Raw genomic sequence first — 23,165 nt, 5'->3', positions numbered from 1 at the left:
ATGGTTTCTAGTGGGGAACTCTGCCATTTCCCTTTTCGCTACCATGGTGAAATGCACTATTCCTGCCTTCCAGGCAGCTTTGCTGATCCTGAGCCCTGGTAAGCCTCTTGGGTAGATTGGGGATCGTTGAGTGGAGCATATCAACCTATGAAGTTGTCTTATACCACTGCTGCATCTAGCTCAGAACTGTCCAGTCTGATCGCTGGCAGTCCTCCTGACTTATAGGCAGAGAAAAGTCTTTCCCAATGCTGTGTGTGGATTGTTTTCAATTGGAGATGTCAGGAATTGAACGTGGGATCTCTTGCAAGCAGAACACATACTCTTACTGAGGACTGGCCCTCCAAAACATGTTGTGAGGGAAAAGGGGCCATCATGGGCCTGGTCAGACCTGCCTGTTGAGGTGTATGGGAAAGCCATCACTTGCTGCTTTCCATTTTGGGTTAGGTCCAGCTTCCAAGTATTGGTTTCCTGACTCTCAAAGTCTTCCCTATCAGGTGTGCCATCACAGAGAACTATGACCGAGACCGACAACGGAGGTACTGTGAGAAACGTGAGAGGCCAAGAGGTGAGTCAGTGGTGGGAAGAAGCCAATTGGTAGCTGGCATCAGGAAAGGATCTCCACCATAGTGTTTATTACTTCCAGTTCTCCACTATCATCTTTATGTGCTTGGTTCAGAATAACAAGCTTACTCTGAGAAACTGATGCCTTAATGGAACTGTTATCAAGTTTAACTCAGCCAGCTCCAGCACCAGAGTTGAGGTATCTGTGCACTCTCATCCCTGGCCTAGTTGTGGCTAAATTGGGTGGGTCAGTAAGAAAATCTCCCCATTCAGAGGCAATAAATCTCTGAATACCAGTGCTAGGAGGCAACATTATGGGAAGGCCTTGGTCTCCAAGGCCCCATTTGTTGGTCCTCAAGGGCAACTGGTTGGCCACAGTGTGAAACAGGATGATGGAGTAGAGGGACCATTGGCTTTATCCAGCAGGCCACGTTTAAAGTTCTTAAAACAAGTACCACATTCATATGGTCACCAGCAGTGCTATCCTCCATGGCCAATGGCATGTGATGCTCAGTTCTTACTGTGGTGTCCACATAGCCAAAATCCTGAGACTTCATTCCTATCTGTATGATTGACTCTTACTTTTTTCAGGACACTGTGACCCTAACCCATGCCAGAATGGTGCAGTCTGTGAAGCTCGGCGAACTAGGTTTCATTGCGTTTGTAATCCTGGTTTCTATGGGAAACACTGTGAGAAAGGTAACAGAGGTTGCATCCTGGAAGTATGGGCTCTGCTTGGCTCCTTGAAAGCCTAATGCTAATGTTTAATAATTTAGCAAAACAAATTATGAATAACAACAACAAAAGAACTACCTTCATCTTTGCATAAAGGCAAATTTGCTGTCATCAGCCTTCTATCTGGGACCAAGACCTTAGCCTACAGTGCAACAAACTGAATGGCTGAGAGCTATTCCTCCATTATAATGAGTTCTGCTGGACTTTGTAGTCCCATCATCAGGTTTGACAATCCCAACTTATTATCCTGGTGCCAAATTGACCAAATCGAGCTTTTAATGACCACGAGGTAGTACTGGTAGTTCTGAGGAACCTTGGGTTTTGTCATGTGTTGTATGCTAAAGTGGTGGGGGGCAAGGGATTGCTATAAATGAGGAGCTGCAATGGTTGCTTTTGGGTCTATCTCCAGAGGGCAGGTTGCATTGTGTGAGGTAGGTATGATCTGAATCCCCTTGTCATCTTGCTTTGTAGAAAGCTGCTTTGAATCTCCGGGGCGCCTGCACATTGGTGAAAAGGACACCTGGCTGCGGCATCAGCCTGCTGGACTGGAGGAGTGCCGTTGTGCTGGAAGGAAGAAGATTGTTTGCAAGCCTGTGCATGGAAAGGGTCAGATCTAGAAGAATCATATCTGCGGGGAGGAGCACAGGAGAGATGTGTTGATTAGGCCACAAAGTAATGCCTGGAGTGGGAGAGGTGGGTTTAGATCTAGGGTTGCCAACCTCCAGGTACTAGCTGGAGTTCACCTGCTATTTCAACTGATCTCCAGCCAATAGAGATCAGTTCACCTGGAGAAAATGGCTGCTTTGGCAATTGGACTCTATAGCACTGAAGTCCCTCCCCTCCCCAAACCCCACCCTCCTCAGGCTCCACCCCAAAAACCTCCCGCCGGTGGCAAAGAGGGATCTGGCAACCCTAGTTTAGATCAGAGTTACAATGCAGGGACGTTTATTTATCCTGTATTTAACAGTTTTCCCATGTGCCATTGCCCAGATAATCATTCCTCTTCCTTGAATTCCTATTATATACAATTGTATTAATGTACAAATTGTGGTATTATGGTTGTTATTAGCCTCCCTGAGCCCGGCTTGTTCCAAGAAAGGGCGGGGTAGAAATCTAACCAAATAATATAAAAACAAAATTAATATCTAAAATAAACATTCAGGCAACCAGTTATTATGGCCAGGACTTCCAGGTCAGAAAATATGCTTTCCTGGGAGTCATCAGTCCTGGAACCTATGTTATAGGTGGCAGGGTTACTGCACTGTACAGAAAGCCAAGGAGAAAGAGCATAAAGGGAATGCAAATGTGGCCATCTACTGGTGGGATGGGAGCAAAAGTAGGAACCCGCAAGGACTTGCAGGGAGCACCTGCTTTCCCTCTCCCCCACTATTGCCTCTTTCCCTCCTTGAAAGCCCCCACAGCCTCTCCCGTTTTCCTGCTTCCTCCTCTCCTTCCCTCCCAACAGCCAATCTATCTTTATCAGTAACCCTGCCTTCAGCTGCCCCACTGCAGCCTCTGCTTAGGAAAACGAAGGCCCATTTGTGTGGGGCTGGTTGCTGGGCCAGGCCCACTTGCATGTTAGGGAACCCCTCAAGGACTTATAGGGAGGCACATCACTTTCCCCTGTAGCCCCCTCCCTACATCATTTCCTTTTTCCCGCCTCCTGGCAACCCCCATATCCTTTGCCCTATCTCCTCTTCTCCTTTTTATCCTCACAACAACTCTGTGAGGTAGGTTAGAGCGAAAGTATATGACTGGCCCTGCATCACCTAGTGAGCTTCCATGGCATACTGGTGATTTGAACCTGGGTCTCTCAGACCCTAGTGCCAAGCTCTAACCACTACACTACACTGGCTTTCATAGGGTTGCTGTTGTTGAACGGTAGCAGGCAGCCAGGCCTAGGTCAGTCATGTAAGTCAGGTACTATCAGGTAGCCTGGTGGTTGCTGCCAGGCCTGGCCCAATGAGTCCTCCCTCTGTAGTGCCTTATTAACTTAGTTTATGGGGAAAACATATATTCTTTCACATGTATGTATATTCACATAGCATGAGACACACATACATATATATTCTTATATACAGATCTAGAATCACTATGCATGATGGGTAAAATACAATTCTTTGGTCAAGAGAGATTCACTAGTGTAAGACCTAGGTCAGCCTGACCCAAAACTGTTACTAGTCAGGTGCAAGTGAGATCATTCTCTCTCTGTGTCTTGGCTGGCACAGCCAGACTCGCTAACGAGCTTAAAGGCTAGTAATTGATGAGACCATTAATGTCATCCTGAAATGTAAAGTTGCGGTTCTTCATTACCAGCTAAAGTAAACGCCTTTAGATGATTCTTATAGGATATGCAAATAGTTGTTTATACGCTTCTAATGGTCACTGGCTCAAGTGTTATACGCAATCGTAATTAGTGCTGTCTGTTTAGCGACCTATAAAATAGGCTGTCTTTCTTTGTTCTGTGTGGAAGACTGACACTTTCTAAAGAGTTTTTCTTCCACGTGCGCTCTGCTCTTTTATTGATCAATAAAAGACCTGTTTGGTTGTTAACCTCTTACTTTAATTACTTAATTGAATGCTAAAAGTAATTAGGGCTTTACACCTCAAAGGTCAAAACAGTCCTGGAAAGGGCCTTGCCCCCACCCCCTGCCTTTTAATGACAAAAATTGAAGCCTGGAATGCTGTGGTTGCCTAGCAATAACCACTGAGGGAATCCATTGCTTAAAGCTACAAGCACTCCTTTTATCATTTTTGAGTTTTTTAAACTACCTATGAATTTTTGTTTTTTAGATTTCACATTTTTCTGCAAACCTGGGGCCCTTTTCACGCTTGTAGAAAGATCTGTCTTGCCTGTTCACAGATCCAGTCACTGGATTTATGTATCCAAAGATTTGGCCGACTTTGCTATTAGAATATAAGATAGTGCCAGAACTACGGAAGAGGAATGGGGCAATCTCACAACGAGTGGAGCAGGAGGAACACAACGTTTCCTTGGGTAATGGGTCAGGATCACCATAGATGAGACATAAAAAGGAGAAAGTTATACCAGGCTATTAAGGAAAGTCTGGCTTGGTGTATTCTCAGCTAAAGCAGTTCTTGAACTAGATTGCTATAGTAGATTCATATTTTTTGCTGTGACTCACAGAATGTGCAAGAAACCCGTGTTTGAATGGAGGCCACTGCATAGAGCTGAAGCACGGCTGGGTCTGTGGCTGTCCTGGAAGGTTTTCTGGACCACTATGTGATATAGGTAAGACTATCCTCCAGAGGATAGAAATGTTCATGTATATAATTTACACTTATGTAACAATTGCCTGCCCTGACCTGGATGGCCCAGGCTAGCCTGATCTCGTCAGATCTCAGAAACTAAGCAGGGTCAGCCCTGGTTAGTAGTTGGACGGGAGACCACCAAGGAAGTCCAGGCTTGCTGTGCAGAGGAAGGCACTGGCAAACCACCTCTGTTAATCTCTTGCCATGAACCCACCCCCCAAGGGGTCGCCGGCATCTCCATAAGTCGGCTGCAACTTGACGGCACTTTACACACACACAACAATTGCCTAGAAATACTGGGGAAAGTAGCTCAGATTATATGTATATGTTGTTTTTGATGTTTATCACAATGGAGAAAATCATGGCTACCTAGAGACATTTCAAATTGGGGAAATGATTGGGGGGGAGGCTTAAACTACCCTTTCTCATGCACATGATCCTGATCTCAATCTGGTCTCCACATACCTGATAATTTGATTTTTTAATGCTGGGAACTTTCAACATGGACGTCTCAGCATCTTGTCTGGTGGTCTAGTATTGAGTCAGACCACTGGTCCACCCAGCTCAGTACTGCATATTGTGGTTGGCAGTGACTGTTCAGGGTCTCATGCAGAGGAAGATATTTCACGATCTGCTGCCTGAGATCCTTTAACAGTAGAAGGTCAAAAACAAAGCATTTTCCTATTGAGCCTCTGCCTTGTTCTAGAATGATGTGATGGTGAGAAGCAGTTGTCTTCTTGAGAAAGTGCAAGTAGGGGTTCATAACCCCAGCCGTTTTTAATATCCGGCCTTCTTGCTCCCTAGATCACTCTCACACCTGCTACAGTGGGAACGGGCACCTGTACCGAGGTATGGCTCAAAGCACTTTCTTAGAGGAGCCCTGCCTGCCTTGGGACTCCCCCATTCTGTTTCATGAGTTCTCCAGCAACACTTTGGAAAATGCTGTCATTCTGGGTCTGGGGGCGCACGCATTCTGCAGGTGAGCTGTGTTTTTAATGTAGTGAGTGAGTATATATACCAGATAACAGGGTAAGAGACAGTAAGACAAACGTGACAGAACTATCTGGCTGGGGGCAAAATTCCAGGGACGGCAACAGCCAGGATTGCACCCAAGGAGTGGGGTATAGAAGAACGGAATGACGGAGGGGATAAGATTTGCTGAGTGTGGATCTTGTTTGAGACAGAACTGGATGCTTTGTTTACGCAGAAACCCTGATAATGACAACCAGCCGTGGTGTTACGTGTTGCGAGAGAAGCAGCTCAGCTGGGGATTCTGCAGTATCCCCCATTGTCATCCCCACACTAACGGTAAAGGCATGCCATTCTCTCTGGATGAAATGAATGGGGTGTGGGTGAATGAACCAGAAATGAATGAGACACACTGCTTTCTCTGCAGATAGCGAGACTACAATGAATGTGGGAAAACATGTGGAACCAGTGACAGAGTCCCCAGACAGGCCCAATGGTACCCAGCCCAGTGCTGGCTCAACTCCAGTGTGTGGACAACGCTATACAAAGACCGCCTCCCGAAGTCGTGTGGTGGGGGGCATGGTGGCACATTCTGATGCCCACCCTTACATGGCTGCCCTGTACCTGGGGGAGCAATTCTGCGGGGGGAGCCTCATTGCCTCGTGCTGGGTCTTGACTGCTGCACATTGTCTGGAGAGAAGGCAAGTCTTGCTGTGGTTTCCCAGAACTGCTACAAGGCCTGATAGTGAATCTACAGCACCCAGTTATGATGGTGGAGGGCTCCACTGATCAAAGATTCTGTACTCTAGGCCAGCCGTCTCCCAGATTTCAGTGGTGCTGGGCCAGACCCTCTACAACACCACCACCAAAGGCTCCGTCAGATTTCAAGTACAGGACTATCAACTGCATGAGAAGTACTCTACAATCAACAAGCACCATGACATTGGTGAGAGCCTCTTCCTGTATGTCTTCCACACACACACACACACACACACACACGGGGTATCCATCCTTGCCTGTGCCCCAGACATCCACAGAATATCCAGTCCCACCCCTGTGCCTGACTTCTTTATGGACCACCTTTTGGTACTCTCTGTACCACCCAACCCTCCCAGAAATGCCTTTCCTTAATCTTTCTTGAGTCCACAGGATCCATACAGTGGTAGGCTCAAAGGTGGATCACAGGACGAGCTGGTTCCTCTTTTAACAGAACCACATGCCCCTAATCCATGCTGTGCAGTCCCAGAAGGGAATAGGTACCATTAGGGTTGCCAACCTCCAGGTGGTGGCTGGAGATTTCCTGCTATTACAACTGATCTCCAGGCAATAGAGATCAGTTTCCCTGGAGAAAATGGCTGCTTTGGAAGGTGGGCTCTATGGCATTATACCCCATTGAAGTCCCTCTCCTCCCCAAACCACACCCTCCTCAGGCTCCCCCCACCAAATCTCCAGTATTTCCTAACCCAGAGCTGGCAACTCTAGGTACAATGTTGGATTCTGGCCATGCCAGAAGCCTATTTATATGTCTTGTGGTGGGGAGTTTCTCTTCAGTCTGAGTCTGACTGGTCTGACTGAGGTCAGCCTCTCTCCATAAGGACAGTAACACTCACTACTTACCAAGGAATCTACTCCCCTGAGCCCAGTTCACTGTTCCAAGGGTGTGTCATGCTAACCTGATGCCTGCACTCTCCCCAGCTCTGGTGCGATTGAAGGAGACTGAACCAGGACACTGTGCTGAGTTTTCACATTCCATCTCACCTGTGTGCCTGCCCAGTTCCCTGGAGACATATGACGAAGGCAATCGGTGCCAGGTGGCTGGTTGGGGACATCTGTATGAAGGTGAGAAGCGGCCAGAGTGAGATGTGGTGACTGACAGGGCCTTATCTTTTCTATAAAAATCTAAACCTAAAGTCTACCATCACATTCCCTACTAGTTTTTGTTGCAATTGTTGTTTATGCACGGGAGGCTTTCCTTGGATTTGCCGCTCTCTAGATGCACATTTTCCCCATCCAAATTCTCAGAACTCAACAATAAGCCCCCATGCAAAGTTCTGAGAATTCGGATGGGGGAAATGTGCATCTAAGCGGCAAATCCAAGGCCAAATTAAATGCCCAGTGAAAGGTATGGTCCTTGTCCCATCTGCTCCCCTGCTCCCTCCCTTCTCAGACATTTCTGAAGGGGCCATTCATTTTGGAGGAAGCAGAAGAAGCTACAAGCTGCCTGCAACCCATCAGTATCTTTTCTACCTATACAGCCAAGATGATTTCATTCATATCAGTACTAGTCCACTGGCAGCTAATGGATGTGGTTGTTATGCAGGAGTGTTCTCTGTGGCCACAAGGCCAATGCAGATGACCTCGTGATTTCAACTAGACAAGTCTCGGCCATCTTAAGGAGAATCATGACATCCTGGCCGTAAAATCCTGATGCCTTTGATATAAACAGACCACATTTTGTTCTGATGCATTGCCTTCTTCGGGCCCTGTTCTTTCCCTCCAGGAGCTGACAAGCTTTCACTGTATCTGCAGGAGGCAGATGTGCCTATCATTCCTCACGAGCAGTGTCAGTCCCATAATGTACACGGAACTCGTGTTACGCCAAAAATGATGTGTGCTGGATACATGGATGGACGAAGTGATGCTTGCCAGGTGAGCCCATTGGGAAGTAAAGAGCGAGGCAACACACGGATGACTCTGGCATCCCTCTGCCTACTGCCCAGGTTTGGGGTTGAGCCAGCCATTTGCTGTGGTAGATTTTCCCATGTAGCTACCACGTTTGGACAATCCAGCCAGTCTACAGGCTACACGCTGGCTGTATGTTCTACTTCACAGTCATGTTGAAGCACCACACCTAAAACAGTCAGACCCCTTTACTTTGCACTGTTATCTAGAGCTATGCTATATTTCTCCTCAGCTGACTCCAGCTGTTCCAGCCAATCCCAATCACAATATCGTTCTATATTTATGTAAAAGTGCCTGGGAGCTATAGCCTGCTCAACAGCAGATTAAATAGGCACACAAAGTTTCCGCCCCCCCCCCCCCGCCCAAATGACTTGAAAGGGCTTGGGGCTTAGCAGGATCTTATGACCTTGATAAACCATGAGCCATTTGTTTTTTGCTGTCAAGTCACAGCTGACTTATGGTGACCCCATGGGGTTTTCAAGGCAAGAGTCGTTCAGAGGTGGTTTGCCATTGCCTGCCCCCATGTCAAGACCCTGGTGTTCCTTGGAGGTCTCCCTTCCAAATACTAGCCAGAGCTGACCCTGCTTAGCTTCTGAGCTCTGACTAGATCAGGCTAACATGGGGCCATTCAGGTTAGATTGCTGTCCTCTTAACACCTCTCCCTGCCCTTCCCGCTCACATTTCATTCCCATACACAGGCACTTGTGCACTCTTTATAGTATGTTTGGGCTTTTCATACATGTTCCTAATTCCATATAACATTAATTGGCAAGAAATTCAAACCAGTTCAGCAGCTGATAAAATGTTTTTTCCTCCTTACCTGATAAATTTCCCTTGCACAAAAAAGCTTGTGCATGAAAAGCAAAGGTGTCTCATATCCACCCACCCAAAATCCTTCAGTGGTCAACTTAATCCCTGATGTATTTATCAGTGACAGGCAGACTGAGCTTGTTTGTGAGAGGTGGTTGACAACAAGTTATCCTAGAGAAGATACTCATATTGGATACAGAAATTTTGGCAGGTGGTTTGACAAGAAAAAGAAATCCCTGATTTACAGGGTGTCCATGTGAAAAACTAGCTAGAGGTCCACATGACATCGGGATGTATGAAAACACATCTGCGTGGGATGGGAGAAGATGGATTGGGTCCACACTGCTGGGGTAGAAGAGGCTTAACTCTTTCCCCTGCTTCATTTTTCTGGTTGAAAATATCCCCCCCCCCCCGCTTTTAATCCCAGTAGGGAATCAAAAACCAGGTAACACACTGTGCCCGTCTTTTCCTCTCCTTGGACTAACAGCAGGCTGAGTGGCCATTTTCAACCTCCAGCACAATTTTAGACAGATGTTTTTTGTCTCTAAATACAAACTGAGGATTCTCATTGCTGATCTCTAACTTCATTTGTAGTTTGGCCCCTAGATTAGGAGTATGCGTGTTAGAACTTGTAATTAAATTTACAGCATTGCCGTTTGGTAACAGCAACATCGCCCTTAGCCTGCCACATTGCTCTTCTCTATCCTTACTAAAATTCGTCTTTCATTTATTATAACTGGACATTAAATGTTTTGTAATTATTGGGTGGGCTTTGGAAAGCAGTGAGGCTAACCAGGTCCTAAAGTACCAAATGGAGAATCATAGAATCATAGAGTTGGAAGGGACCTCCAGGGTCATCTAGTCCAACCCCCTGCACAATGCAGGAATTTCACAACTACCTCCCACACACACACACCCAGTGACCCCTACTCCATGCCCAGAAGATGGCCAAGATGCCCTCCCTCTCATGAACTGCCTCTCATGAACTGCCTAAGTTCATAGAATCAGCATTGCTGACAGATGGCCATCCAGCCTCTGCTTAAAAACCTCCAGGGAAGGAGCACTTACCACCTCCTGAGGAAGCCTGTTCCACTGAGGAACTGCTCTGTTAGAAAATTCTTCCTAATGTCTAGATGGAAACTCTTTTGATTTAATTTCAACCCGTTGGTTCTGGTCCGACCTTCTGGGGCAACAGAAAACAACTCGGCACCCTCCTCTATATGACAGCCCTTCAAGTACTTGAAGATGGTTATCATGTCCCCTCTCAGTCTTCTCCTCTTCGGGCTAAACATACCCAGCTCCTTCAACCTTTCCTCATAGGATTTGGTGTCCAGACCCCTCACCATCTTTGTTGCTCTCCTCTGGACACATTCCAGCTTGTCTACATCTTTCTTAAATTGCGGTGCCCAAAACTAAACACAGAATAGGCGAGGTCTTACCAGAGCAAAGCGCTACCATCTCTTCGTGTGATCTGGACATGATACTTCTGTTGATGCAGCCCAAGATAGCATTTGCCTTTTTAGCTACCGCATCACACTGCTGACTCAACTTTCAACCCTATTGATAAAATATCAAACTGTGGTAGGTGGATCCTGGCCTTTGAACACATGAAGCTGCGCTATACTGAATCAGACCCTTGGTTCTTCAAAGTCAGTATTGTCTGCTCAGACCAGCAGCGGCTCTCCAGGGTCTCAGGCAGGGGTCTTTCACATCACTTACTTGCCTAATCCCTTTAACTGGAGCTGCCGGGGATTGAACCGGAAACCTTCTGCATGCCAAGCAGATGCTCTACCACTGGGCCACAGCCCTTCCCTGCCTTTGCTGATCTGTTTTCCCCCTCTGTGCTACAGGGAGATTCTGGTGGGCCCCTCGTGTGTGAGGAGCACAATAAGGCCATCCTGCGTGGCGTCGTCAGCTGGGGCACAGGCTGTGCCCAGGAGAACAAGCCTGGGGTATACACGAATGTGGCTCACTACCTCGACTGGATCCAAAGCAAGATGCTCTAGCAAATGAGAGGTTGCAAACTCACTCACCAGGCTAGATAATGAGTATTGTACAGTCCAAAACCTGTGAGTCCTGTATGTTTATCATAAAAATAAATCAACCTTCCCCCTGGCAATTGTGGCCAGGGGTTGTCATCTTACGTGTGCATCATTTTTTCTGAGATACAATAGTGCTATTGTGATTGATGTCTCACATACAACACACACACACAAATGGCTACTGAAGGTGAAACCAGATGGATCTCCCCCAGACTATTAAAAGTACCTTTGTAACAGGGGCATTCCAAAAGAAGAGAGGGGATTTAACACTTCAACTAACACGTGGCTTTTTAAAGCAAAACTAATATCCCTGCAATTACTTTTAAAGGGTGTTAATTCTTCCCATGCGCTGGAAGTCCATGTCTTGACCCCCCTTCTTCTTCATGACATTCTTCCATCCAGAACGCTAGCACAGTTTCCAACACACCCCATATTCCAGCCACTGTGCCATTCTCGGGGAGCTGAGGGAAAGAAAGAGCTTGAATAGGAATGTATAAATGTATAGAACTAGGTCTGGCGTTAGCATGCCCTGAGGTGGGGCAGCTTCTTGGGCTCAGGGCTTCTAGGAGGACCCACTGCTGCCACCACCACCCCATTCACTTGCGAGCACTCTACCACCTGTACTGCCAGCTGCCCATACTTCCCGGTGCCACCAGGGAAAGGGTGGTGGGTGGTGCAGGCGGCTGTGAGCACGGGCAGTGGGAGGTCTCGCAAGCAGGCAGGGAGAGGCAGGGAGAGGTGGGAAACCTGAGGATGGGTGGGAGGGAATAAGGGTATGAGCAGGGCTTGGTGGTGGGCAGAAGAGAGGAGCAGGTCCTGGGAATTGTCTGCCCAAGGTCTCCCAAAATCTGGAACCTGCCCTGCCTAAAGCCATGGAAACTGAGGACTCATATGGAAGCTCAATTGTGGCTCTCAGCAGAGCAGCTTCTAGCATGGACATGCCAAGAGTATGAGAATAACTCAAGAACATTTGTGTTTGTGTTCCTCTTGGGTGAGCCAATGAAGAAAAAGATAAGGAAGAACAACCCTCCCTCCATGCTCCTACTCGTCACAACAGAGAGATTTATAAATATCTCTGAACACCAGGGCAGCCCATATTTAGACTATCCCAAGTCAGAGACTCAAGAACATGGAGGGCAAATTTGCACTTAGAGAAATTAAACTCAGTTGTTAACACCCTTTTCTGACATGGAGACATACTAGCATAATCTTAAAAAGATGTAAGGATGCTACTATGTGCCAAGATTTGCTGTCAGGGAAGCCTCGTCAACAGCAGAAAGATGGAATCCTCATGAGGCCTTAATGCACACTGCTGAATCTAGATTCATTTTCCAGGGAAACTCGTGACTCCAGGGCTCCAGTTACCAGCAATAGTGTACAATTTGGGCCAGATTAAGAATCTGCATCTCCGCCACAGAGCCAATGGGCTGGGGCAGGAGGGAGAGAGATCTTGATCAGCTGGGCCTAGGGTTGCCAGTTCTGAGTTGGAAATTTCTTGGAGATTTGGGGGCTGATCCTGGGGCAGGCAGGGTTTGGGAAAGGAACTCGGGGGTATAATGAAGGGATGCCAGTTCAAGGTTGGAAAATACCTGGAGATTTTGGGGGTGGAGCCTAGGGAAGGCAGGGTTTGGGGAGGGAAGAGACTTCCAATGGGATATAATGCCACACAGTCCACCTTCCAAAGTGGCCATTTTCTCCAGGTGAAGTGATCTCTGTCGCCTGGAGATCAGTTGTAATAGTGGGAGATCTCCAGCCACCACCTGGAGGTTGGCAACTCTAGCTGGGCCTGAGGAAGCAGCTCTTATTGTGGTTCAGAAAAAGTATTCATTCCAACTGCTGAAGCTTTGCCTTGGAGATGTTCCTGCCAGGAAAGTTAATGAGCAGGTTTGTTAATCTTCTGTAATTCTGCATGTTGAAGGAGGACCACTATTAAAACACAAAATCTGAATGCCCTCAAAATCCAACTTCTGACTGTTTTTGGGCCCTTGTGGTTGTAAAAATATGCTCATTTCCTATGCATTTATCTGCCACTTCTAGTCAAACATGTTTATTTATTTAAAATATTTATACGTCCATCTTTCTTTCAAACAAATAGGACACAAGGCAGGTAACAAAAATAATGAGAAGCCTTCAAAATAATGAAGCTCTACAGAATCCCGCAGTACTTGTTTATCAGATGCAAAACTTGGATGAACACGCACAGCAAGCAGTTCCCCTTTCAAAGGCACCGCAGTTCTCTGGAAAATAACTTTTGTCTGTTTCCAGCCTTAAGCGGGGAGTTTGCATGTTTTTAACTATAGTTACATGTTCCAGAGCGCACAAAGTATTGCTAACGAGTGCTGGCTACAGCTTCCAGTTGGCATCAGAGGAAGAGAGTAGAAACAGTCGACCCTAATAAGAGCCTGTACCAGACCACAACTGTACTGGATATTAGACAAATCTCCTTAAGAAGCTTGATGGTTCCAAGCCTGCTCCTTATCTTATAGCATCTCTGGTCTTGGAAGCTATAGTGAGCGTTGGAGTTTGGAGCTAGGCCCTGGCCTTGTGGAATCCAGCTCCCATGGCGCCGACAGCTGTTTTTAGATGGGTGAAGGGTCAGTGTTTCAAGTTTTTCTATTTTGAGCCACAAAGCTGGGGAAATTAGTCAGCCTCTGCCCTCTGGGTGTCTGAGCCAAGCATCCTGGCCAGCCTGGCTCTCAGATGTGAGCTGCGTTGCTTTAGATTCCCAGCCCAGCTTGTACGGAGCCCCAACCCACTCCATTCTAATTCTCCTAGGACCATTTTTCATCTCCCAGTTCGCACATTTGGTCAGGCTTCAATCAGAGCCTGCTCAGCCTCATCTTCTGGACCGGGAAAATTCTTTCCCAACAGATCTGACATCAATTGAGCAGCTGCAGCAGACTCTCCTTTGTGTCTTGGAGCTGGCATGCCTCTTGCCGTCCCACAAAATGGGCACACGTCAGATTGGTGGCAAAGATACAGTCTGACTCTTTGCCCTGCCAGCAGCTCCCTTAGAAACGGTAACGAAGGAGCTTTGCTCTTGCTTGACAGGACCGCACCGCACCATCGTGGTATTGCTAGAATCCAAACACATACGTTCTCCCCTCCCCAAACCCCACCCTCCTCAGGCTCCACCCCAAAAACCTCCCGCCGGTGGTGAAGAGGGACCTGGCAACCCTACAAGAGGAAGCAGATGAGCACAGGAGGGAAGGAAGGATTGGGGCTTGTGGATCAGCTTGTCCTATCTCATTGTGTTATTGACCTTGGTGCTCTTTACTTTACAAGATTGGATCTGGATCCTTGGACTGAACTGCAAAGCGCCTTTCGGGGAGAGTTCCTGTCTCTAGCCTTGGGCACCGTAGACATGTTCATGACATCTTTCCATGAGCCAACACCTTGGCAGGGAAATAGCCAAGAACAGGGAAGGGATGTGAGAATAACAGTAAGGTCAAGGGGTAGCCAAGGAACATCCTGAGAACATATTGCTCTTCCTACCTCCTCCCTCTGCCATTAACTACTGCTCCCTCGGGGACTGTCCCTCCACTCTCCACATCAAAGCCCCTTCCACCCCTACTTCCGCCCATGCCAGCTGGCTTCAGTTCAGAGATGCAGTGTGAGAGGGGTTTATTAAGACAAATATTTGAGTGTAACCCCAACCAGAGCCTCCCTTCTAGCCTGGGATGGAGAGTCACACAGACACATAACCCAGGCTTCAAACAACAAGCTGTTCTTGGCCAAATCCTGTAGAGCACCAAGAGACACACAAAACCCACAGTCTCTCATGCCCTGTGCTCTTCAGTGACAGGACTCTTTGCAACAGGATATCCCAAGGATGGACAGAGAAAATAGAGAAGCCAAACAGTACAAAGTAAAAGCAGCCCTTAGAAAACCCTTCATAGACAATCAGAGATGTCCCAGGGCCAGTAGCATTAATGCGATTGGACAGAAGGGTACCTAGCCAGCATGCAGGTACATGGATAAGATGGATTTAGAATGCTGTCTGCCACATAAGTTCCGGAGCAGAGTGTTTCTTAGAACCTTTTCTAGAATGCATAAGCCAAAACCTGTCATTTCTGTATTACATTACTCCACCCACCTCCCTCCACAAGCCATGAACGAATGTCAATTTTATAGTTTTGCTTGCAATGTAAATGCTGCTGGCTCTGCCAGGAGCCTCAAAAACATTTCCTGTCAGTAGGGTCACAACCCAGAAAGAAGTCTGGTTCCTCTAAAGCTACCAGTTTATTAGGAAAGGCAACCATGGCTTTGAAAGCATACACGTGAAGCTGACTCTTACTGAATCAAACCATTGGTCTATCAAGGTAAATATTGTCTCTGGAAACAGCTCGCCAGCTTCTCAGGTAGCCAGAGCTGGATTTGTGGACAAGCTAAGTAAACTACAGTTTAGAGCCTCAGATTACAAGGGACCTCTAAATGTAATTATATATTTTTACTAAATTGTCACTTTTGGGTAATGCTTTGGGGTCTCTTAAACGTGACAAAGCTTAGGGCCTCAGCATGTTCAATTTGGCCCCACAGGCAGAGGTTTTCATATCACCCATTACTTGATCTTTTTAACTAGAAATGTTGGGGACAGAACCTGGGTCCTTATGCATGCAAAGAAAATGCTCTACCACAAGGAGCTGAACAATACATTACTTTTTTCATACGTTTTCATGCATTCTCTGCAGCCACCCAGCAACTGCTTCTAAAACAAGAAAGAGACAGAGAGCCCAAATGGGCTTAGAATGGCGCAGCTGAGGGAAGGGCTCCTGCCCCCCCCCCAGCACTGGGGGAAGTTATTTTGTTGCTCCACATCCACAGATACTCCAAAATTGGCAAAAGAACTCCCCGCTGTGCCATTCCAAGGCCATTTGGGCTCTCCTCTTTTTTTTTTAGAAGCCGTTCCCCGCAGCTGCTGTGTGGCTGTGGGGAGTGCGTAAAAAGTGTGAGAAAGGTAATGTATAGTTTGGCTCTGAGCCACAAACCTTATTTTCCCCATTCCTTTGTACATACCCCACCTGCTGTGCACACACCTGGAGTCTTGATTGCTGTATAGGCAGGGGAGGACTATAGAATAAAACTAGGGAAGGTAAGGCAAGGAAAAGCCACGGCTGCTCTGTTTACTGCTTATCCGGTAGTTAAAAGGTCAGGACAAATCTCTGGGTTGCAGCCTGAAAACCCCACCTTTTTACCATCTGACCTCAGTTTCGTACCCAGCAAGGAGACCTGCTGAGTCAGATGAACTACAAAGGGCTAATCGAAGCCTTAGAGAACAGAACCCACCAAGTGTCCATGGGGGGAGGGTGTAAGCTGAGCAGACAATAGCCAGGCACCAGTTGTTCCCTATTAGGCTTCTGGAACTGGGGCAGATTCATAATAGGGCGCTGTCTCTGTGGATACCTGCCCAATTTAACCTCTCCCTTAAATTGCTCTGTTTTGCTTTTTAGCATCTGGAAAGAGTGGGTCACTGCATGTGAGCTAGTACTTGCTGTTTTCTCTCAAGTAATGTTTGGGAGATTTAAAATGCAGACTCTTGATGGGTATGCATATGGGGTTGGTATAGAGTTCTTAGCAGTTAACATTTAACTTTATTGAGAATGTGTAAACTTGGTTCACATATTGCATTATCCATTCACAGAGTCACTTCTCTGGCAAAATTTGTAGGGTTCAGGTTGGATAGGGTTGGTGGTGGCTGGAGGGATTACAACTGATCTCCAGATGACTAAGGCTATTTATGCAGGGACGTTTCCTCGCGGTCGTCTCACCCCCACCCCCGCCAACTGCTTCGGCGTTTCCTTATTATTGCCTTTTCCAATCGTCAGAGTTTGCCTTGCTTTCCCTGCACGTTTTGCCCACATTTTCCAGATTCTAGCTAAAACAGCATCCGGAAAACATGGGCAAAAAACCTGTTGGGAGAGCAAGGCGACCTCTGACGGTCGGAACAGGCATGCATAATCAAAACTAAGCCCCGAAGCATTTCCCAACCTAGAGCTGGCAAACCTAAAGGAGCAGTAATATAGAATTACATTTTTACATATTACTTTTCCAGACATGTTTAGAAAAGGGGGAAACTTGTAAACAAGAGCCTGTGACTAGAAAGTGCAATTAGTGGATCAGCCTTTGGTAGTAAGATCGACATTTTCTCCCTTTCTCCTTCAGCAGGATCTGTCTTTAATAGCAGCCCAGTGGCCACAAATGCTATAAATTGAAGCTGCTCCCACTTTCTTCACACCAGGAGGAAACAGCACCTGTTGAAATGTTTGCCTAACACGCAGCTGATAAAGATCCCCAAAAAAGAAGGCTGGCAACTCTAGAACTAGAGCCTGTGCATATGGGGTAGCAGGGTGTTGGTTTAGGCCAGCTCCTCCCTTTCTATCACATTTAATCCCGCCCTTCCTCCCAAGGAGCTCAGGTCAGCATGCACGGGTCTCCCTCCTTCCATTTCATCTTCACAACCACCCTGTGAGGTAGGGTAGGCTGAGAGAGATTGACCAAATAGCCCAAGGTCACCCAGTGAGCTTCATGGATGAGTGGGGGGTTGAACCCAGGTGGCGCCTCTCCTAGTCTGACAGGCTAACCATGCTGGTTGGTGGCCTGTGTGCCGCATACTTATTTTTTAAAATCCCATCTTCCTCCAAAGAACTCAGAGCAGCATACAGGGTTCTCCCCACCCCATTCTGTCCTCACAACAACCTTGTGAGGTAGGCTAGGCTGAGAGAGTGACTGACTCCAAGTCACCTAGTCAGCTTACAGTGCAATCAAACCCGAGTCTCCCAGATCCCAGTTTAACACTCTAGCACAGGGGTCCCCAGTGTGGTGCCTGTGGGCGCCATGGTGCCAGCTGGCACCTTTTCTGGCGCCCACCAATTGTTTTTAGGAAGTGGGTAGGGCCAAGTAGGGCTTTTGTCTAGTAAGGCTTCTGATTGACTATTGGTGATTTAATTGGCTGTGCAGATTTTTTTTTAAAAAAAATAATGTTCCTTTGGCAGCAGCTGCCACCACAACACAAAGATTTGCACTGTGTTAATGAAGTTAAGCTGTGGCAATCATTTTGAGGCTGGCTCTGCCTCCTGCGGCAGCCATTTGTTGCTGCGCCTACCATGCTGTGTCGGAATTCCAAATGTGCCCACAGGCTCAAAAAGGTTGGGGACCCCGGCTCTAGCAACTATACCACTCCAGTGAAATAACAAGAAATGGATCCCTAAAAACAGTGCACGTATTCTTGTATAAAGTTGTGTCCGTTTCCACACACACCCCTCAGGACTTGGAAGAGTCCCCACCCCCGCCCCCCAAGAAGATGCCAGTACTCAGTTAGGGTTGCCAGGTCCCTCTTCGCCACTGGTGGGAGGCTTTTGGGGCAGAGCCTGAGGAGGGCGGTATTTGGGGAGGGACTTCAATGCCATAGAGTCCAATTGCCAAAGGGGCCATTTTCTCCAGGGGAACTGATCTCTATCAGCTGGAGATCAGTTGTAATAGCAGGAGATCTCCAGCTAGTACCTGGAGGTTGGCAACCCTATACTCAGTAGCGTTGAATACCACCACAAAAAAAGCCCTGCCTAGAACTGATGGTTGGGGGTACGTGTTAAGAAGGACACGCTGTTATGCTCTGGCACCATCTCCAATCTATGGTTGCCCTAATTGCCACGAACCAGAGTAACAGGAAAAGCCAGAGTAGCTGGATACAGACACTACCCACAACATCCCACTCACGCACCAAACATCTGCAATGCTGAATAAACGGTGGGCCAAACATAGCTGGGGCAGCAGCACCCATCTGCTGCAGACCTTAGTGATTTGTCTCAGAGCCAACCATCCCCAACGGCCCAGCTCATTGCTGAATCTCGGCTTTACCTTAAGCAGGCAGCAAGTTGAACACACTGTGAAAGACAGACGCCCGTTTTGCAATGCCTACCGCGGGCATCCTCCCAGAAGTGCCAGCAGCAGGGTAATGTTTGCCAGAGCCAGATGGCAGGCTGACTCACTCAGCATCTGGTCTTTTCCATGTTTCACTCAGCTGAGCTCCCTTCTGATTAGCAGCCTGCAGACTGGGCAGAGAGACCAGGCGGATATCGCCCCCAAACCAAATCATGATGGCAAAGAGGAAGAGGAGATGCAGCTACTTCATCATGTGGCAGAACTAGGGTTGCCAGCTCAGGGTGGGGAAATACCTGGAGATTTGGAGGCTGGAGGCTGGAGTGGGCAGGGTTTAGAAAGGGGAGGAACCTCAGCAGAGTATAATGCCATAGAGTCCTCCTTCCAAAGCAGCCATTTTCTCTAGGGGAATTGATCTCTGTTGTCTGGAGACCAATTGTAATAGCAGGGGATCTCCAGGCCCCACCTGGAGGTTGGCAACCCTAGGCAGAACAGTCCACTGTGACACTCATGGCTGCAGGTACCAGCCTCCTCCTCCTCATTGTATGCAGCTGAGGCTACAGAAAAATGGCAGTTTGTGCCCAGTCTTGTTTCCTTCAGAGCTGTAATGGGTGTGTGTGGGGGGGGGGACTAGGGTTGCCAGGTCCCTCTTTGCTACCAGCGGGAGGTTTTTGGGGTGGAGTCTGAGGAGGGCGGGGTTTGAGGAGGGGAGGGACTTCAATGCCATAGAGTCCAATTTGCCAAAGGGGACATTTTCTCCAGGTGATCTGATCTCTATTGTCTGGAGATCAGTTGTAATAGTGGGAGATCTCCAGCTACCTCCTGGAGGTGGGCATCCCGAGGGGGGGGGGCACTAGTGGCAGTAGATAGGCCCATTGCTCAGTTCTTTGTTTTCAGAAGCAGCACTTAATGTCTCCAGAACAAGCATGACTCTGCCTAGCCTCTCATAGCCTGTTGCTCTCTGGGGAGCATGTGGACTTTTCCTCTTCCATACAGGTCTGTGGTGACTCTGCATTGGCTATTGGCAGGAAGCAATGTCATCCCAGCTGCCACGATGACACACTGCCCATTGCGAGGCAGTTTTGCCAGGAACACCTTGGCACTGCGGTCAAAAGTAGAGGACATGCCCTGTTCGTCAGCTTCCCAGGAGCATCTGCCTGAACACTGTTAGGGAGAGTGCTGATCTAGACAGCTATTCTTTTTATGCTCATAATTCCCTAAAACACTTCTGTCCCCTTTTCCCACAAGGAATAAAATACCTGAGGCACAAGAAGTACTCCAGAACATTTGTACCTCCATCGCCATAACAAATAAATTTGGATCGTTATACCCAATGGGGACACAAAGCACCAGCTTACAACATCATTCTCCAGGCCTGCATTTTATCCTCAAGTCTTCCTTATCCCTGAAAGGTACGTGAGGCTGAGAGGGAGTGACGGGCCCTGGGTCAGCCAGTGAGCTTCCATAGCAGAGTGGAGATTTGAAGCCATTTCTCCCAGATCCTTCTCCAATACTCCAACCATTACACCAGGGGTTCCCAACCTTTTAGAGTCTGTGGGCACCCTTGGAATTCTGACACAGTGTGGTGGGCACAGCCACAAAATGGCTGTTACAAAATGGTTGCTGCAGGAGGTGGAGCCAGCCACAAAATGATTGCCACAGCTTAACTTCACTCACATAGTAAAGATGATTTCGGTGTGGAGGCAGCTGCTGCCAAAGCAACATTTTTTTAAAAATCTGCACAACTAATCAAATTTCTAATAGCCAATCAAAAGCCTTGCTTGGCAAAAGCCCTACTTGGTGCCAACCACTTTCTAAAAATACTTGGTGGACACCAGAAAAGGTCTCAGGAGGCACCATGGCACCACATGGGGTCCACTGCATTACACTATGGTCACCTCTCACGATAGGGCTGCCAACCTCCAGATACTAGCTGGAGATCTCCTGCTATTGCTGATCTCCAGCCAATAGAGATCAGTTCACCTGGAGAAACTGGCCTCTTTGGCATTTAAGTCCCTCCCCTCCCAAAACCCCGCCCTCCTCAGGCCCCACCCCAAAAATCTCCAGGTATTTCCCAATCCAAAGCTGGCAACCCTATCTTACGAATTCTTCTAATATTGACCTTTGACGTCTCATGATTCCTGGCTGTTCTTCTTACCATCAGAGCAGCAGTGAAAAGGAACCATGACAGAGTTTCCATTGACTAGAAATAAACTGGACTATCCAGCCTAGGTGTATATTGAACTCTGTGGTTGATAAGGATTTGTATTCCAAAGCCAAAGTGGTGGCCATCAGAATGCTTGCTTGCTTGCTTTACTGCAGCAATGGCCAGTAATGACAAGTCAAGGCCCTAGTACTAGAACTCACCATTCAAATGCATTCCACAAAATGTGTACAGCATCCCCCCACCCCAATTCTGCCTCCAGTCCTTTGAGACAAGGAGAAGGAAAACAGCCCATGTTCCGTAGGTAGGCAGGAATACAAGCTTGACTCTATGCTATGACCAGGCCTATCAGTCTTCCATATCCTGGCCAAGCATCCCAAAAGCTCCTGTTGCCTGTTATTGTTGGCATGCATGCAACATGTACCCTTCCACTGGAAGTTCTTTGGCAAAACTTGCAGCCAAACCGTTCCTCAGCCTCAACCAGTTACCTTCCCTGTGGCCTTAGGATGACATTTCAGGCTCAAGCCCCAGAGCTCCTCTCAGCCCCCAGCCCTGAAGAAGAACCCCTCATTTTCTACATGAAAGTTGGCAGGCACGGGACAGAAGACACTGGAAGGCCCGGCGGAAGTCCCGGTTGAAGACGGTGTAGATGATGGGGTTGAGGCTGCTGTTGCAGTAACCAATCCAGAAGAAGAATTTGAAGAGAGTCCTGGAGATGCAGCAGTCTTCCCCAAACAAGGATTCAAGGCTGTACATGAAAAAGAATGGGAACCAGCAGAGCACAAAAGCCCCAATGATGACAGCCAGAACAAAGGTGAACCTGCGCTCCCTCACCTGCATCAGTCGGTTAGTCGAGATGGAGAAGTCCCGGCTTCTGCGGTGCTGCCGGCCAGAGGGAACCGACCAGGAAAGCCTCTGGATCTTTTGCGGCCTGGTGCTACTGTTGCCGGCTTCTTCTACCCTCCATTGCCGAGAGGGCCGGGGCAAGCCCGGCAGGGGGAGAGAGAGCTGGCCCTGCTCCCCATCGGGGCTCTGCACTTCTCCAGGGGGCTGGGCGTTGGTTTGGAGAGTGTCACACTTGATGGCGGTGATGAGGGTGGGGTGGGAGGCCCGCCTGGCAGCGAGGACGATCGAGTTCCTGTGCTTGGCCACCCGGTAGATCCGGCAGTAGACGGCGACCATGATGAAGCAAGGGGCATAGAAGGAGGCGGTGCAGGAAGCCAGCACGTACCAGGTGTCGTTGTGCAGCTGGCACTCCCAGGCCTGGGACGCCGACTTGAACAGCGGCGGCAGGGAGACGAAGGCGGCGATGGCCCACACAGCCCCGATCATGCACTTCACCCTCAGGGGGCTCCTTTTGAGGTTGTATCGGGCAGCCCTGGTGACAGCCCAGTACCGGTCCAGGCTGATGGCACACAGGTGCATGATGGAGGCAGTGCAGAACAGCACGTCCAGCGACAGGTAGAGGCTGCACCAAAGGCTGCTGAAGCACCAATAGCCCATGACCTCGTTGGCCAGGGAGAAGGGGATAATGAGGGTGGCGACGAGGATGTCAGCCGCAGCCAGGGACACCAGGAAGAGGTTCTGCGGGGCCCGGAGAGCGCGGCTGGTGTACACGGCGAGCACAACCAACACGTTCCCCATCAGCGTCACCAGGGCCATAGTCAGCACCGCCAGCAGGATGAGAGCCGTGGCTAGAGGTGAGTGAGGGATGCTAGGGGGCGCCCAGCAGCTCTGGTTGCTGGAAGCATTGCAGAGCGGCTCCATCCCATTCATCCCCCAGCCAGGCCATGGGGGTGCCCCAAAGCGCCTCGGCGTTGCTCCCAGGCTCCCTCGTCACCCAGGCCCACTCCCAGGGCGGTTCCAGCGGCACAGTCATGAGTTCGAGAGAGGGTGGCACCGGCCGCCTCCCTCGCCGGGCACCATCCTGGGTTGGGGCACCGTCCCCGCGTCGGTCTCCGTGCGCCAGGCGTTAAAGCAGAAGCCGAGACTCCCGAGAGGCACCGTGGGTCCCAGGTGGCATGGTGGGCATGGGGGTGCCCCGGGGGGTTCCA

At 48.6% G+C, this 23,165-nt stretch overlaps 2 protein-coding genes across 2 annotated transcripts; one reads left to right on the top strand and one right to left on the bottom strand.

The window, feature by feature from the left end:
• On the top strand, positions 1-11,036 carry F12 (coagulation factor XII). The gene is made up of 12 exons (XM_056847404.1): positions 1-98; positions 495-565; positions 1,153-1,260; positions 1,768-1,902; positions 4,445-4,549; positions 5,374-5,548; positions 5,777-5,877; positions 5,966-6,239; positions 6,348-6,484; positions 7,234-7,377; positions 8,039-8,187; positions 10,881-11,036. Exons 1-12 carry the CDS (start codon positions 1-3, stop codon positions 11,034-11,036), a joined length of 1,653 nt encoding a protein of 550 aa, XP_056703382.1.
• Positions 11,037-21,678: 10,642 nt separating this feature from the next.
• LOC130491087 (alpha-2Db adrenergic receptor-like) lies at positions 21,679-22,887 on the bottom strand. The gene has a single exon (XM_056864834.1). The coding sequence runs from the start codon at positions 22,885-22,887 to the stop codon at positions 21,679-21,681; it is 1,209 nt and encodes a 402-aa protein (XP_056720812.1).
• Positions 22,888-23,165: the final 278 nt, after the last annotated feature.

This window comes from Euleptes europaea, chromosome 1, assembly GCF_029931775.1.
Source record: "Euleptes europaea isolate rEulEur1 chromosome 1, rEulEur1.hap1, whole genome shotgun sequence".
NCBI classification, from domain to species: domain Eukaryota; kingdom Metazoa; phylum Chordata; class Lepidosauria; order Squamata; family Sphaerodactylidae; genus Euleptes; species Euleptes europaea.
This window is presented reverse-complemented; position numbering and strand designations above follow the sequence as displayed.